Source organism: Hyla sarda, chromosome 9, assembly GCF_029499605.1.
Source record: "Hyla sarda isolate aHylSar1 chromosome 9, aHylSar1.hap1, whole genome shotgun sequence".
NCBI lineage: Eukaryota > Metazoa > Chordata > Amphibia > Anura > Hylidae > Hyla > Hyla sarda.
Genome location: NC_079197.1, coordinates 31,746,007 through 31,764,182, shown reverse-complemented (window position 1 = coordinate 31,764,182; position 18,176 = coordinate 31,746,007). Strand labels below are relative to the sequence as shown.

The following is an 18,176-nucleotide window of genomic DNA, read 5'->3' as shown; positions in this document are numbered from 1 at the left end:
TGATCTGACACTTTTTCCCTATCCTTAGGATAGGGGATACGTTTTTATAAACGAGTGTTCCCCTTTAAAGTGAATGGAGCCAAATTGTACTACCAAACACAACCTAAAGACAGATATGGCAGTATTTCTGGAAGAAATTAGCCATGTTTTTTCTTATTCTTGGCAACTCATTTAATACTTGGCATTATACATGATCAGAAGTATACAATTTTTTTATATATATATTTTTTTTCTAATTTTAGGATATCATGGCACTTTGTTTTTAGAAAGAACACACAATATTAATTATATGTTCTTACGTGTTAAAACCAACTCTTACATTCAGCTGCTTATCTATAATGTAGGTATAAAGTATAGTATGTATGTAACATATGTATGCGTGTAAGGTCAGGGGATCTGTAATTGAATATTAGACACTAAATGTCATGTATAAAAGAATGAAAAAAAAATGATAAAAGCATTAAAGAAAATTTCATAAAAAATGAATAAAATAAATGCAGTTTTCCTGACTTGTCCCTAGTGAGGGTCTGATCCCTCCATGTAACTCGGTCCCATTCAATGGCTTCAGCTAATTGCTTCAGTCTCTCCAAGTTCAAAAGTTCACATTTTACGACATCCACAAAGCTTTGCACACATTACCAATAAAAACATCTCCTTTACAAACAACCAGGGGAAAGTATCTCAAATGAACAAGAAGAAAAAAAAAAAAAAAAGTATAGAGTCCAGAAAAGCAGAACTGATACAACTTTAGGGTTAGCCGAGGCAGTGACCTCATTATAGAAAGGACAGTCCTATAATACAGGCAATGCTTCCTGTGCAATGCCAGGAACAAATCAATCACCTTCTTAAAAATAAATAATGTTTATATAATCCGCAGTGAGGATCAAACTTATCCCGTACTCTGAAAAACTTATGCTAACACCATGTGAATAAGATACAAGATAGAATTATTTAGTTATACAAACTAAATAGAGTAGAACAAATAATAAGGTATATAAAATGGCATTACCATAATGTCATATATATATATTTTTTTTATTTTTTTTATTTTAATACCATACTATATTTAGAGGAAAATAAAAATACTATGTATATAACATATATACAAAATAGGCATTATTTATTATAACAATTATATAATATTTTACAAATCAATTGATGTGTATAAAAAATATGTTTTTAAAATAATCCAGGACAGGAGAAACTATGTGGCTTTTCTCACCCTAAATACAATTAGTATTCAAAGTTTTTTTAATAAATAAATTGAGATAAGTAAAAAAAAAAGAAAAAAGAAATGATATATATATATATATATATATACATATATATATATATATATATATATATATATATATATATATACATATATATATATATATATACACACACACACACACTTGTATATGTATATAAGTGTAACATATAATAACATATATGAAAAAATTGTACATAAAAATTATATACTATGTACAAATACGTATGAACATAGTTAATATATAAAAGTCCAGCAAAGAGAACATGTATTTAAATGGAAACGAATAAACGAATATGTAAAATATATATATATATATATATATATATATATATATATATAATTATTATTATTAATAATATCAACGTTTGTGATTGACAGGAACTATAAGACTATACACCTCTTAGTCTTTAGTATAAATATACAGCAATGTATTGACTATTTGTTTATATTGCCCATTGTATTAACCGTACACTAAAGAGGAAATTTAATTTGGGAAAATACGCAGAATTGTATTAATTCTTATTAAGAATCATTAAATACATTACTTAGGCCAAATCTAAAGATGGGACCCTGACAAGAGACATGCACTTGGCATAAGGTGGACGTCTCCTTTTACATTCTCCAGCAATTTTCAGAATATTCCCTTACCTGTGCTAAGAATCCTGAACCTTTCTGTGTAACACACACCGAATAAATTCTATGTAATCAAAATTCTACAAAAGATGCGTAGATTTTTTTAATTTTTTTTTTTATACAAAATATGTTTATATCATCCTCTTACCATTCCCGCACTCCCCTGGGCTACATTGTATTTATTAGCCTATTTGAATTGCATTCTGATACAAAATAAACAAATAAAATATATAAATAAATAAATTAAGCCGTAAAGCAAATCTGTTACAACAGTGTTCCCCAGCTGATGCAAGACTACAACTCTCATTCCGCCCTGACAGCCAAAGGCATAAGGGGAGTTGTAGTTTCACAACAGACACAGGGTGAGAAACGTTACTCTACGATACAGTAAAGAAAGTTGATGTGATCCACCAAAAGCAGATAATATAATATTCCTATGCACAAACATGACAATCAATAATTTATATTGTTTATATTTATATTGTTCCTTGCAAAGCAATTTTACATAAGTTTATCACCTTCCACTGACACATCCAAAACGATGTCAAACTCCATAACACGGGGTATGTACTCCAAAGAAATTGACACCTTAAATATCCACCAGGTATTTCACTTCATTTTTCACCCACTGACAGTTTTGATCATTTTAGCCCCCCAAAAAAGGGGTCTGGTCAGGTGACTTGTGTATAAAGCGACGGGCACAATGGTGAGAGTAGTACCTTAGACTAAAGACTAGGATGCAACGACTAACATAAAAAAAAGGTGTTTTTTTTTTTAACAATTCATATGAAAGACAGATTTATGTGCATATTGTTTATCCTATCAAGTGTTATTATAAAATCAATTATTAAACCCATATATAAAATCTAACCATAAAAGAAAAGATTATACAGGAAAAAAAAGTAAATATAAATATATATATATATATATATATATATATATATATATATATATAATGTATATTACTTTTTTTCCTGTATAATTTTTTCTTTTATGGTGTGTGTGTGTGTGTATATATATATATATATATATATATATATGACAGACAATCTAGTTTGTTCAAAAAAAATATAAAAATTATTAAAGAATTATAGAAAAATATACACACGCACACATCTAAGCTTGTCAAAAACAACAACCAAAAAATAAAAATTGAATAAAAAAAAAACAGAGTTGCTTTATAAGATCTAAAATTAAGTGAAGAAAAAGAAAAACCCATAATAAAAAATATAATGTTAAAAAAATGAAGAAAAAAAAAAGATTCTACTATACATGTATATATATATATATATATATATATATATATATATATATATATATATATATACACACACACACACACACAAACACACACACACACACGTGAGCCTGCCCATAAAATCTAAAAATAAAAAAGGAAAAACATATATAAAAAAATAAAATAAAAAGTTAAATACATACACACACTTTAATGACATGTCATAGTAGAAATCTAATTATTATGGCCCATAATTCACCCCCAGGTGCCCCCCGTACCCGGGCTCTGTGAGAATCACCTCAGCACCTCTGTGCAGCCTCTAGTATCACCTCAGCATCCTCCCCTCATCCTCTACCTTCCCCAAATACAACCATGCCCTCTGCTGCCCCATTACATGCCATGCTGCCCTCTCCACACCCACTCGTGCCTCTCACCAGGGGCAGGCGGCAGCAGCCCGGCTCCACTATCGTCCATGTCCCGCGGCGTGGAGGCTCCGGGGAACCTCGTTTAGCAACAGCCGCTCAGCTGCTCCATCCTCTGGGTGCAGCCAGGCATCCCTGGCAGATGGGGGCGTGTCTCGGGAGTGTGACATCACTGCGTCGAGCGTAAAGCACGCTAAGCCTCTCGGGAAATGTAGTTTGCGGTACGGTGACTGACTAGTAGTGTATTCCTAAAACGGTGATTCAGTGTTTATCATACAGTGAGTCTCCAGCTGTTGCAAAACTACAACTCCTAGCATGCCCGGACAGCCTTTGGCTGTCCGGGCATGCTGGGAGTAGTAGTTTTGCATAAGCTGGAGACACAGTGGGGGTGATTCATCAAAACTAGTGCCGAGAAAAAGTTGCACAGTTGCCCATAGCAACCAATCAGATTGCTTCTTTCATTTTTCAGAAGCCTTGTTAACCCCTTAAGGACTTTTGAATTTTCATTTTTTCCTCATAATTTCCTCACAAAATCATAACTCTTTCAATTTTGCACATAAAATTCCATACGATGGCTTATTTTTTGCGCCACCAATTCTACTTTGCAGTGACATTAGTCATTTTACCAAAAAATCCACAGCAAAACGGAAAAAAAATTAATTGTGAGACAAAATTGAAGAAAAAATGCCATTTTGTAACTTTTGGGGGGCTTCCGTTTCTACGCAGTGCATTTTTTTTTTGTAAAAATGACACCTTATCTTATTCTGTAGGTCCAAATGATCCCCTACTTATATAGGAAATTACAGAAAAGAGGGAAGGCACACCTATAATGCGCTGTCCTGACCTGACTATCCGCCCGGATACACAAAGGAGGACTCCTAGGACGAGTGCGGGCAGGACCTGCGGGGTGCACATACGAAGGTGAAGTACAGTGGTTCCTCAACATATGATATTAATTGGTTCCAGGAGAACCATCATATGTTTAAACCATCATATGTCGAGTACACATGTCTATGTAAAAATGGTAATTGGTTCTGGGGCCTCGGAACCATTGTATGTTGAATACATATCTCTATGGGAAACTGCTAATTGGTTCTGGGATGACCATTGTATGTGGAGTGTATGGGGAGTGTTTAACAAACCAGGGTGCCTCCAACTGTTGCACAACTACAACTCCCAGCATGCATGTACAGCCATTGACTGTCTGGGCATGCTGGGAGTTATAGTTTTGCAACAGCTGGAGGCACACTGATAGGGAAACATTGATGTATGGGGTGTATAGTGTGTATATGTATTGTATGTGATGTGTGACATCGCATACAATACTGTACAGTTCTTTAAATACCTTCAGGGGGAACAGAATGTCCTCCATTACCATCCTGCCGACTACAGCTCTATAGGAAAGGAAGGGGAGGGCAGCCAGCAGCTCATTGGATGCCTGCAGCAAGATGCTCCAGGCTATTGGCTATGGCTGCACTGGGGGGGCGGGGCTTACACGGAGCTCACAGTGGAAGCCTGTATGAGTTAGCAGGACAGCATGTGAGTAATAGGAGGCAGAACGGGGCACACGGGGCACATTATACAACTATCTGTCAGTTGCTGAAGTTGTCAGCGCTGTCAGATAGCTGTTTGTACGATGGCCCCGACACACAGCAGCATCATATGTCGATGCTGCCTTCAACAAACGATGGGCTCTGAGAGGCCATCATATGTTGAAATGATCATATGTCGGGGCCATCATAAGTCGGGGGGTCACTATATCATATAACTAGCAAACAACAAGAGATGCAGTGCACTAACCGCTCGGTCCGTGATCAGCTGCTAACAAGGCCGGTCCAGGGTAGCGGGATCACGCAGTGTTCCACGGAGCGCTCTGAGGCGATGCCAACATTTCGCGCATACAGACGCGCCTCTTGTTGTTTCCTACTTATATAGGTTTGATTTTGCCGTACTTCTGAAAAAAATCATAACTACATGCAGGAAAATGTATACGTTAAAAATTCTCATCTTCTGACCCCTTTAACTTTTTTATTTTTCTGTGTACGGGCCGGTATGAGGGCTTATTTTTTGCGCCGTAATCTGACGTTTTTATCGGTACCATTTTTGTATTGATCGGACTTTTTGATCGCTTTTTATTCATTTTTTCATGATATAAAAAGTGACCAGAAATACACTATAGCTTTGCATGGATCAGTGTTATAGGCGGTCGATTGCTCAAGCCTGTTTCTCAGGCTTGGAGCAATGAAACGCCAATCGGAAGCGACGGAGCAAGGTAAGGGGACCTCCGCTCGCGTGCTAGCTGATCAGGATCAGCCCGACTGAGCTGCTTTCATTTTAGAAGCGACGATCAACTATGATCGCCGTGTCTAAAGGGCTAATAGCGCGCGGCACAATGATCGGTGCCGCAGGCTATTAGCCCAGGGTCCCGGCTATCATTAGCCACCGGGACCGACGCGGGGTAACGGCGTGACCCCGTTTTAAATACCTGGACCAGGGGTAGGGCGTACAGGTACGCCCTATGTCCTTAAGAGGTTAAGAATTAAATAGGCAATCTGGTTGCTATGGGCAACTGGGCAACGTTTCCTCTGGACAGGTTTTGATAAATCTCCCCTACACTGTTTGAAAAACACCGCCCTAAGAGCATAGCAAAGTATTATCATATAAAATTATATTGCAGCAAAGAAATCCTAACCAACAAATAGTGTCATAAAGTAAAATCTGTGTGTGTGTATATCTATCTATATATGTATATACATACAGATATATACTACTTGGGGAGATATATCAAACCTTGTGGAGCAGTTGCAACATAGTATCCAATCATTTCATTTTTTCAGAGGTCTTTTCAAAAAAATGAGAGCTGGTATCTAATTGGTTGCCATGGCCAACTGCTCCACGGCGATTTCTGGTCACGCATCCACACGACATTACGACCCTACAGTCGCGCCCACTTGTGTTAGTTTAATGAGTTAGGATGCGGCGCTGCAGCACAACTTGGTAATTTATGGTCACATGACCAGACATCACTGTGTAGCCAAAGCTTAAATGGGCACTGTCAGATATAAAAACTTTTTATATCTTGTACATCTTGGCAAAACAATAGTTCTTAAAAAATTTTCACACTTACTTAAAGAAAACTGCCTTTGAAAATCACACCACTAGGGGTCCCCATATCTCCTGGGATACTGATGAGTCCCACAGCAGCATGAGTGTGTCCAAGGGTCATGGACACAAGATGGCTGATTGACAAGGCTGCAGGAGGAACACAGCCTGCAGCAACACTGCTGTAACACAGAGTTTTACCAAACATGTGCCTCCTGCTGTTGCAAAACCACAACTCCATGTATGCCTGGACAGTCAAAGGATGTCTGCGCATGCTGGGAGTTGTAGTTGTGCAAAAGCTGTAGACACACAACTGAAGGCAACACTGCTACAAAAAAGAGTTATCCAAACACTGTACAAGATTACAAGACTGGCAAAGGATGATAGAAACAAAGAGAAAATGTATGCATAAAAACCAAATGTATGCCTAAAAACCACTGTACTTTTAGCACTAAACCTTTGCACTAATTTAGGAAGATGTAAGTTATACACTCACCATGTTGTCTTTGGTGTTAGAGTACAGGCAATCCCCAATAATCATTCTGTGTGTGTGTGTATAGCATAAAACCATAAAACCAGAAAGAAAAGGGTTACAGAGCAGGGCTACCAAGCTGAGCATTGAGTCAGCAGTGTGAGGGAGGGGGGGAGGAGTCATCATAGAGCAGGCAAGAGAAGGACAGAAAGATGAAAAAGACAGTGGGCAGCTGTAATATGCTATTTTTTAAAGAAATATCGGTGATAGCTACATAAATGTTACATGTACATTATCAGGATTAGGTACTGAGTAACATATAACAGTTTTGTTTTGTGGGATCTGACAGGTACACTTTGAAGATATTTTTTTAGCTACTAAAAACGTATTTTTGTCCTGGCCTGGCTCCTTGGCAGCTCACTTCCAAGAGCACACTGGCACTGCCTTACGCTTTTCTCCCTACCTGCAGGTCGTAGGCAGTGTTGCCAGGGCTGTGACTGTATTGTAATTGTCAAATGCAGGTGACACCATGGCGGCAATGAGGTGGCCAATGACATGGTTTTCCCGAATGCAGTGATTGCAATACAGTCCAGCCCTGACCACACAGCCCGCCACCTGAAAGTATGAGATTTTGTAGGTACATTCTCCAGAAGTAAGCCACTGAGTTGCAAACATACACATAACTTTTTAGTTTCTGGGACACCGTTTTTTTTTATCCCTTTCACTGCAAGTGGTCTGGAGGGTTTGGTGGTCCTACAATCTTGAGATAGGTGACCCGCATTTATCCAACATTTACGACATACACCTTTAACCTTAGTGTGTTATGGGGTGTGAGATGCAGGGCAGATGGAATTACCCTAGGGGCAGATGGCATTAACCCAATTTATTGGGTGAGTCCGTGCCCTACTCCGTGCTTGACTAAGTGGGCTTGGAGTGAGCTGGTACAGCATCTCTTTTTGTAGTTTATCCTCAATACCACATGAAGGTATACCGCTGGATCCTGGGCTAGGCACGGGGGCAATTATGGCTCAGACGCCAAGTTATAAACAACGGTAGCTTTACTGAGTGACAGATGGTACAGCCTATATAGTGTAGCCAGGCCGACAGAGGTGACCAGTGACTTCAGAGACCTTAAGGGCTTGCTGGGACTTGCAGTGGTTTTGGACAATTTAGTGCGTGCCACGTTGACTTGACAATAGATGACAGTGACTGACTTGACTTGACTGGAGACAAACTAAGCTGTGACTGTAGTTACTTGCAGGTTTGTAGCTTGTGGCTGCAGACTGGACTTGAGGCCTCCTATGACTCTGGACACACACTTAGGCACGACTTGACTGGGCCTCAGCAGGAAGCAAGAGAGAGAGCAGAGGCTCCACCCAGGGCTTTTATGGGGGATGCTCTGGGGGGATCCCATTGGTCCTCCTTAACCCCTTAAAGGGTTACTCCGCTCCCCAGTGTCCGGAACATTGAGTTCCGATCGCTGTGTGCGGCCTCCTGTGTTCACGGCCTCCCCCTCGTGACATCACGGCCCGCCCCCTCAATGAAACTCTATGGGAAGGGGGCGTGACTTCACGAGGGGGCGGGCGTGAACACGGAAGCCCGCACATTGCGTTCGGAACTCAATGTTCCAGACGCTGGGTAGCGGAGTAACCCTTTAAGGACTCAGGGTTTTTCCGTTCTTGCACTTCGTTTTTTCCTCCTTACCTTTTCAAAATCATAACCCTTTCAATTTTGCACTTAAAATTACACATTACAGCATTTTTTTACGCCACCAATTCTAAATTGCAGTGACATTAGTTATTTTACCAAAAAATCTGCGGCAAAACAGAAAAAAATTAATTGTGCGACAAAATTGAAAAAAAAATGCCATTGTGTAACTTTTGGAGCTTACGTTTCTACGCAGTGCATTTTTCAGTAAAAATGACACCTTTTCTTTATTCTGTAGGTCCATACGATTAACATGATACCCTACTTATATAGGTTTGATTTTGTCGCACTTCTGGAAAAAATCATACTTACATGCACGAAAATTTATACGTTTAAAAATGTCATCTTTTGACCCCTATAATTTTTTTATTCTTCTGCATACGGGGCTCATTTTTTGCGCCGCGAACTGAAGTTTTTAGCTGTACCATTTTTCTATTGATCAGACTTTTTGATCGCTTTTTATTAATTGTTTCATTATATAAATAGTGACCAAAATACTCTATTTCGGACTTTTGAAGTTTTTCTTGCGCGTACGCCGTTGACCATACAGTTTAATTGGAGCAATTGCCGACCGGACGCACCGGAGGCAGATAACGGACCCTCCGCTCGCGTTCTAGCTGATCGGGACATCGCAAACGTTTGTTACATTAGAAGTGGCGATCAACTTTGAATGCTGCTACTAAAGGGTTAATAGTTTGTGGCACAACGATTGGTGCCGCATGCTATTTGCCCAGGGTCCCGGCTTTCATTAGCCGGTGAGACCGACTCACTATGATGCGGGGTCACGGTGTGACACAGCATTATAGACCGGGCGCAGGGTGTACAGGTACGCCCTGCGTCCTTAAGAGGTTAAATCACCTGGTTACTGATACCTCCTGGGTAACAATCACATGACAACTCACATGGTAAACAGTCTTAAAGTGACAACACTTTCTTCACACATTACATAGTATAATACATAATAAACATATTTACATGGGGGGCAGATGCAAGGGGGGCCCAGGGGACACTGAATGGAGGCTGCCTAACAGGGCAGCAAGGGTACGGGGTAAAACCTCCCGTATTGGGCCACCACATTAGTAACCCGGGAGACCTCCTCCACACCTTACATAAAGCCCATAGTGGTCCACTGAATGCCCCACATGCTTCTATACTAGCCCAATTATAGCTCTGTAAAATACCTGTGGTAGCCTGGAGGGGTAATGGTGTCTGGGGTGTTACGGAGTGGTAGTGCAGGGTATAGGATAAACCCTTAATTGTCGTGACACCAGGGTGAGGTTTCCTCAATGCAAAATTACTACCGCCAACCATCCCAAAAACGATAGGGAGGAATAAAAGAATGTCCACAGCAGAAGATGATGAAAACTGGAATAAACTTTACTGTATATTTTATGCAACTGCAGGTAACATAAAAGTTTTTTTTAGCAGAGGACCGTGGTACAGGCTCCTCACAGGTTTGCTGGGACTTCTGAGGTTAATGAGCTTAGGTTTGCTAGCCACTGTGCTACTGAATTTAGGGTATTTTGGAGTTGCAGTAGTCACACAGGAATTGTAGTTTTAAGCTAGATAAATCGAGATTTTCCTAGCTTGTGACGGAAAATATTAGTTATATGAAGACAGGAGGCGAGTATCTCATGCATTATTCTTTCTTTAATAATGCCCATAGCAGAACAAAATTCAATAAACAATCAGTGTAAAGAAAAAACTACAACTCCCAGCAGTCCCAGGACCACAGCAGCCACTCCTCGTCTGTAGCCCCTATATAAGGACTGCCCACATATAGATCCTCCTCTTTCTTCATGCGAATCAGAGCCGCACAGGAAACCGAACGCCAGCCAGACGTCCACACCGCTCCTTGAATCTTCGGCCAGCAGGGCCAGAACTCAGGAAACGAGGCCAATCGACGGCCTAACTTCGTCCCAACGGGGACTGTAGGGAACCCCAGCAGTGCTTAACCAACAGGTTATCCGTAAACAGGAAAACAGCCAATGCCTTCAGTATCCTGAAAAGACAACAAAAAATCATAACAGGGTGGGTAGGGAGGGAAGATACTCGCCTCCTGTCTTCATATAACTAATATTTTCCGTCACAAGCTAGGAAAATCTCGATTTATATATCAGACAGGAGGCTCATATCTTATGCAAGTTCAAAGCTAACAAGTATCGAGACAGAGGAAACAAAATCAGAATTAGTATTACAAAACTGACATGGAAACATGGTCCTCCGGTCTGAAGTAGAACCGGCGAAAGGTAGTCTCTGAAGACCAATCAGCAGCCATGAGCAGGTCAGAAAGGGAGCCCCCTGCTGTGACTATTTTAGTAGCCATAGCACCCCTAGAAGAATTAGCTCCAAACAGGGAGACGTCTATGCCCGCCATATCCATGGCGGAACGCACCCAACGAGCCAAAGTAGCGGAGGTCACCGGATGGTGAGGTCTGACGTAGGATATAAGAAGTTGAGAGAAATCCGGAGACCGTAAATCTGCAGTCTGCGATTCGTACGCCTGCAGGCAACGAACCACACAAAGTCGAGGATGCGCGGGAAAAAACGGGTAAAAAACCGAGTGGATACCTGTCTTGGTCCGTCGGACCACCGAAAACTTGACTCCATGAGGCGAAAATTGTCGCCTAGAGACGTCCAAAGCCCTCACGTCCGAGACGCGTTTGATAGACACCAAACATAAAAGGACAGTCAGTTTATATGACAACAATTTTAGGGGAAGACCGTCATTGTCTTCCCAGGAGACAAACATCTCGAGCAACCTGGAGACATCCCAGGTCGACTGATATCTCGGCCGCGGGGGCCGTTTAAACTTAATGCCACGCAAAAGTCTACATACCAGTGGGTGTTTGCCCACCGGCAAAGAGTCCACTGGGCAATGGTAAGCCGCGATAGCCGATCGGTAAACGTTGATGGAACTATAAGATTTTCCGGATTCAAAGGAATCCGCCAAGTAGTTCACCACTACAGACACAGGTGCATGTACGGGATCAATCTGTCGTTGATCACACCAACGAACCCAGAGCCTCCAGGCTGATCGATAAGCCGATCTAGTCCCGGGGGCCCAGGCCAGGGCGAGGAGATCCCTAGCTGATCTTGAAAGATCCTGGTCCGCATCCGGGACCCCGAAACCAACCACGCTAGGAGAGGAAGGTTGCCCTCCAACACCAGAGGGTGTAGATCCCCGGTCGGGTTGGAGAGGAGCTGTGGAAATTGGGGCAGAAGTCTGGGATAGTCCACTGCCATCCCCAGAAGGAGAGGGAACCACGGTTGTGTGGGCCACCAGGGGGTGATCAGTACAATCGTCGCCCTCTGGTTCATCGTATGTAGAAGGACCCTGGAGATCATCTGAAATGGGGGAAACGCGTAGTGCGTTCCCCTGGGCCAGATGAGACGGAAAGCGTCGACTGCCGACGCCTCTGGGTCCGGCCTCCAGCTGAAAAAGCGAGGTAATTGATGATTGAGGCGAGAAGTGAAAAGATCCGTACACAATGGACCCCAAAGCTGTCTCAACCGTAGGAAAACTGATCGATCCAGCCGCCAATCGCTGGAATCTAGTAAGTAGCGAGAATTCCAGTCGGCCACCGTGTTGGAGACCCCCGGAATATACTCCGCCACCGGGATAATGTTGCGATCTAGGCAGAAGTGCCAGAAGTCTTTGGCAAGATCTGCAAGCATCTTGGACCTGGTGCCCCCTAGGCGGTTGACGTATTGGACCGCCGCCACGTTGTCCATGCGTAACAAAACACAACAATTGGACGCTTGTGGCAAGAAGCTCTTGAGGGCAAAAAATGCCGCCAGGAGCTCCAAGGCATTGATGTGCAGAGCGACCTCCGTGGCGGACCAAGTCCCTCCTGTGGAAGCCTCCCCGCACCGCGCGCCCCAGCCGAGACGACTCGTGTCCGACTCTATGATGATGTCCGGGCAGGAGTTGAATATGGTTTTGCCGTTCCACTCGACGGCATGACGAAGCCACCACTGCAACTCCTCGATGGCTGCCGGACAAAGAGGAACTTCGTCCGCATACCTGAGGCCCTGGCGCAGATGCATAATCTTGAGTCTCTGAAGGGCCCTGTAGTGCAAAGGGGCCGGGAAGATGGCTTGGATAGAGGCTGCTAGCAGGCCCACCAAACGTGCTAGTACCCTTAAGGATAAGCACCCTCTGCGTAAGACTGCTCTGATCTCCTTGCGGATCAGGGCCAGTTTGGATTTGGGAAGGCGGAGAACGGCTTGATTGGTGTCCACCAAGAAGCCAAGGAACTCCATCTCTTGCAGAGGGATCAAAACCGATTTTTCTCGGTTGATTATGAATCCCAGACTCTGCAGAAGCAGTACCGTCCATGACATGTGAAGAGAAGCTTGCGCTTTGGAGCGGGCCATGATGAGGAGGTCATCCAGATAAATGATCAGACGGACCCCTCTGCTCCTCAAGGATGCCACCACTGGTTTCATCAGTTTGGTGAAACACCACGGAGCTGATGACAGGCCGAACGGAAGGCAAGTAAATTGCCACATGTGGTTTCTCCAGAGGAAACGAAGAAAATGTTGTGAATCTTGGTGGATAGGGACGGTGAGGTAAGCGTCCTTTAAGTCCACCTTCACCAGCCAATCGCCTGGTTGTAACAAATCGCGAAGGGAGTGAATTCCCTCCATCTTGAAATGGCGATACGTGACATGTTGGTTTAGTTCCCGAAGGTTTATGACCGGACGGTAACCGCCCCCTTTTTTCTTCACTAGGAAAAGGTTGCTCACGAACCCTAGGGAAGAAGGGTCGATCTCTCGGATCGCCTGTTTGGATAGGAGATCTTGAATCTCGTTGTCTATGAGCACCATGTTGTGTTGTGAAAATCGGATAGGAGCTGGTTGTATACCCAGAATCGGTAGAGATTGGAGTTCTATGTGAAATCCCGCTACTGTCTGTAGAATCCATGCGTCTGCCGTAATCGCAGACCAGGCGTGGGAAAAATACATCAGGCGCCCCCCCACAGGGATGTGAGCATGTGGAATACCAGGCACACTTACCGGTAGTTGGACGGGAACGGGGATATCCGCGTCCGCCACGTCCGCGCCAAGGTCGGCCTCTGGGAGGGAAGAAAGGCGACGGTTGTGCCATTGGGACGGTGTAGGATGGAGGAGCCTGAGGGTACTGGTATTGGGCAGAGGGTCTGCCCTGTGGCCTATAGGAGGGGGTGCGGCCGGCAGATCGGCCTCTACCTCTGCCGGCCCGAGGAAAAAGCTTATTGGTCCCTGATTTCTTTAATGAAGTCTGGGCTTTATCCAAACCTGTAAACAGGCCGACAAACCTGTTGATGTCCTTCATCAGGTTTACCCCAAAGAGCATTCCTGCTGCTGCAGGCCCAGACTCGGTTTCAGCTAGGTGGGACAGTTGCGGGTCGAGGCGCATAAGAATCGACCTACGTCGTTCAATCGAGCAGGTGGTGTTGGCGGTACCTGCTAGGCATATGGCCCTCTGGGCCCACCCACGGAGTTGACGGGTATCGACAGGTTGATCCGTCGTTGCGGCCTGCTCAGACAGGTTGAGTATCTTAGTGAGAGGGCCCATTAAGTCCAAGATACGCTCCTGAATAGTTTTAAATGAGCGTTCTATTCCCTTTTTAGGGAATTTACCCGATTTCATTAGATATTTCGTCAGAATGGGGTCCACTTCGGGGGTTGCCACTACTTTATTGGGAATAAAGGGCCTAGGACACTCAGCCCTCAGCTTGTTACGGCTGGTCCTGTCTAGGGACTTACGAGCCCAAAGCTCCACATACTGGGCCACGTGGGGAAGTGGGGACCATTCACCCGATCGTGGATGAGAGATGGAATCAGGGTGAAAAAGGGGTTCACCTAGGGAGTCTAGGATCACAGTGCCCTGTGTAACAGGGTTGGCGTCGGTGTCAAACGCCGTATCCCCAGCATCCTCGATATTAGGATTGGATTCATAGCCGTCAGACTCGCTGGATGATCCCGACGAATCCTCGTCAGAGGAGTCTACGTAAGAGTCGGGTTTGGTCCGTCTAGCTGATCTGTGCCTCTTCTCTTGTAACTCCCTGAGGCCCAGGGGTCGAGTGGAGTCTGATGGATGCTGGGGTTGGCAGACCGGGGTAGGGGCTGCCTGGAGCACATTATTGTCTTCCCCTGCCGGGGAGTCAGATGTTGCCAAGGTATGTTTCCTTTTATGGGAAACCTTTCCCTTCTTAATTGGCGGTTCACCGCCTTGGAATGGCGGAATAGATGCACCGGATACCGCTGGTAGTGATCCAGAGGTTACCATGGCGGAGGCCAAAGCCGCCTGAACAGATTTATTAATCAAATCCTGTATCTGGTTGGCGGTCATAAATTGGGCAGAGTCTAAAGAGCCCTCCCCTCTGAGGGGAGCAGATGAGGGTTCCTCAGCCATAGTGACTAACAGTTTTATCTGTAAGTGAAACTAATGGGAAATGAGAATAGGATTGATGAGGGGAAGGAATAAATTCCTGGCAATCTACCTACAAAATACGTAGACAATAGGGAAGTAGTAGTACAGGCTCCGTCCTCCACACCGCTAGCGTTGCACTGACGCAGCGGTGGGAGGTGAGCCCGAGAGTCCTTGTACCCAGGGACGAAGTCTCGCGAGACTACGTCCGGCTGGGTACTGATTGGAAGGCGCAGGAGCGCGATCCAGTGACGAAATAGAAACTCCGCCCCTCTCAGCGTGTAGGCCGCGATGAAATGCGGCCGACACCCGAAAGATCCGCCCCTATCCCGCGCGCGCGAAGCGCAGAAAAGTAGGAGGAGAAGAAGGTAAAATGGCGCCGGAAGAGGGGGAGGGGAAAGCGGTGGAGGGTAGGAGGAATGGAGGATGGAAGAGAATAGCGGAGCGATAAACCGGAGCAAGGGGGAAGACTAGCGCCGGAGAAGATAGTTGTCCGAAACAGAATAAAATTGTATAAAATGCGAAGGGGCGAAGATAATCGCGATTATCTTCTCCCACAACACCACAATATCTATAATAGCTATGAGTAACAAGTAAGAAAAACCAAAGCATTAAATCACAGATAGCACTTAGCTTGCATGCTCTGCCATGAGCAGAAAGAAAGAGGAGGATCTATATGTGGGCAGTCCTTATATAGGGGCTACAGACGAGGAGTGGCTGCTGTGGTCCTGGGACTGCTGGGAGTTGTAGTTTTTTCTTTACACTGATTGTTTATTGAATTTTGTTCTGCTATGGGCATTATTAAAGAAAGAATAATGCATAAGATATGAGCCTCCTGTCTGATATATAACTCATGGTTTAGTGGCTACGGAAGATAAGGCTTCAGGCCTAGCTTGAATTGATGAAGAAATATGAGATGTGCATTCTCTGATAGTCCGGATCTAAAGCGCGAGTAAGTACTGCTGCTTCAATATCCAGCAGGAAGAGAGAGAATTTAGTGGCAGAAGCCCCTTATATACTAAGGGGGTGGAACAAAGTTCATTGGTTTTGCAAACCTGTCAGTCCTGACCCAAGGAACTATGGGTATGTCACATGACCCAAAGGTCCTTGAACCTTAACATAACACAATTATTTAAAGGCACATGACCTCTAAGGTCCCATACATAGACATACTATGATAAAATATATGGATATATACATTTATACACATTATCAAGAGGCAACTAGGGTCCCTCCAGGAGAGCCCTACTAGCATGGAGGGACTCTGGCTGAGGGGACTACAGACAAAGGGACAGGACCAAGTCCTGTACCGGGACACCACAAACCCCCTTACTTAAAAGAAGTCGTCCTCGAAAAAGGTCCCCAAAGGCAGAGGAAAGGAATGGCTTAAAGGCTGTAGAAAAACAATGAAGAGTCTTGTGGAATTGTGGAATGTCCTTGCAAGCTCTAACTTTTGCATAAACAAAATTATGATGACCAGTGAATTCACGAACAGGATGATGGAGGACTATGAATTCACGAACTGGATCACAGTGAATTAGGTCACCAACAGGATTAGTGAGGGAATGAACAAGCTTACTATTAGCTTGGATTGTGTTTACTTCTTTTTTTTTCTTTTTAATACAATTAACTATGCATTACTGTATATATACCTTGTTTTTTTTTTTTTGATGACTGACAATGACATTTGACACTGAATTAATAGCATATATGATGAGGGTAATGCTTATACACACACCATAAATCTCACTTGTATATATATATTTTTTCCTATCAGACAATAGTTATTATACTGGACTTTTATTATACCACACATTTATTACAGTTATACACTTGTTTCGGATTGGTTTGCCTGAGGCTTTCTGACCAATGCCTTAGCTACTAGGGTCTATTGGTTCTACACTCTCACCCCTAGAACTCTAACTAGATAACACCTACATACGGTTTTCTTTCTGGATACGTGCATTTTACTGAGCTACAGGAGCATCTTCTGGCCAGGAAGAGCATCCTGAACACGTAGGAGACAAAAGAACATAAACAGTGGTATGGAACTGGATTATAGCATGTTACAGTCCCTAAAGCTTTGAGTTTCTTGTATTGTGAGATATGTATTTTTCTTTTCTTTTTTTTATGTGTATTGAAGTTTATTGTGAAGTACAATAGTGGGAGTTATAAGATGTACTATGTGTACATTATAGTGTATGAAGTTAGTCTTGATATCTTAGGGGAATGTTTCCCATGAGGTGTCAGTGAAGGGTGACACAAATTTTACTCCCAGAGGAGCTGGGAGGTCACCTTGGAGGAACCACCACAACACCTGAAAGAAAATGTTTACCTTGAGGTTGAGGTTCCTGTACAATAAGCACTTACATTTACTTAACCTTTTATCATAAACTTTTATTTAACCAGACAAGAGTTGTGCAATTAAGTGCAATTCTGCTGCTCAAAGAAAATATAGTACTCTATAGATATGTACAGTAAAGTCACACAAGGATCAACAGTCCACCAGTGCTAAGAGTCCATGAACAAACATGGCTACCTCCAAAGCCGGGCACACACTTACACGATCTTCTTAATCAAGAAGTCTCTGCTATAGGCAGGGCAAAAACTTGAATGGTTACGTTACTTAACCAGGAACTCTTCATGGCATAGTCCTGCCAGGGGATTTTCTTGAACAGGTTACAACAGCACGGTCTGTTGAAGAAAAAATACAAAGGTACTAGGTACCAAAGAGTTAATGAGGAGAAAACAACAGATCAGCAGCTTCACATGTGGGATCTTCTAGAACCCCACCCTCTCCTGTCAGGGTTATTTCTCCTCTCAGACATGAAACGAGGGGAGCGAGGTGGGGACCCCTTCATGGAGTTCATGGCAGTGTCCCACACAACATTAGTAAGCTTGGACTGCAACACAGAGGGGTTTACGCTTAC

At 43.5% G+C, this 18,176-nt stretch overlaps 1 protein-coding gene across 2 annotated transcripts in view; it reads right to left on the bottom strand.

Moving 5' to 3' along the window:
- Positions 1-3,696, bottom strand: part of NR6A1 (nuclear receptor subfamily 6 group A member 1) — a 267,100-nt gene extending 263,404 nt beyond the window's left edge. For both annotated transcript variants that reach the window (XM_056540026.1, XM_056540030.1), the window contains exon 1: positions 3,560-3,696. In XM_056540026.1, the coding sequence (XP_056396001.1) occupies positions 3,560-3,599 (40 nt within the window). In that variant the 5' untranslated portion in view covers positions 3,600-3,696. The remainder of the gene's footprint in view (positions 1-3,559) is intronic.
- Positions 3,697-18,176: the final 14,480 nt, after the last annotated feature.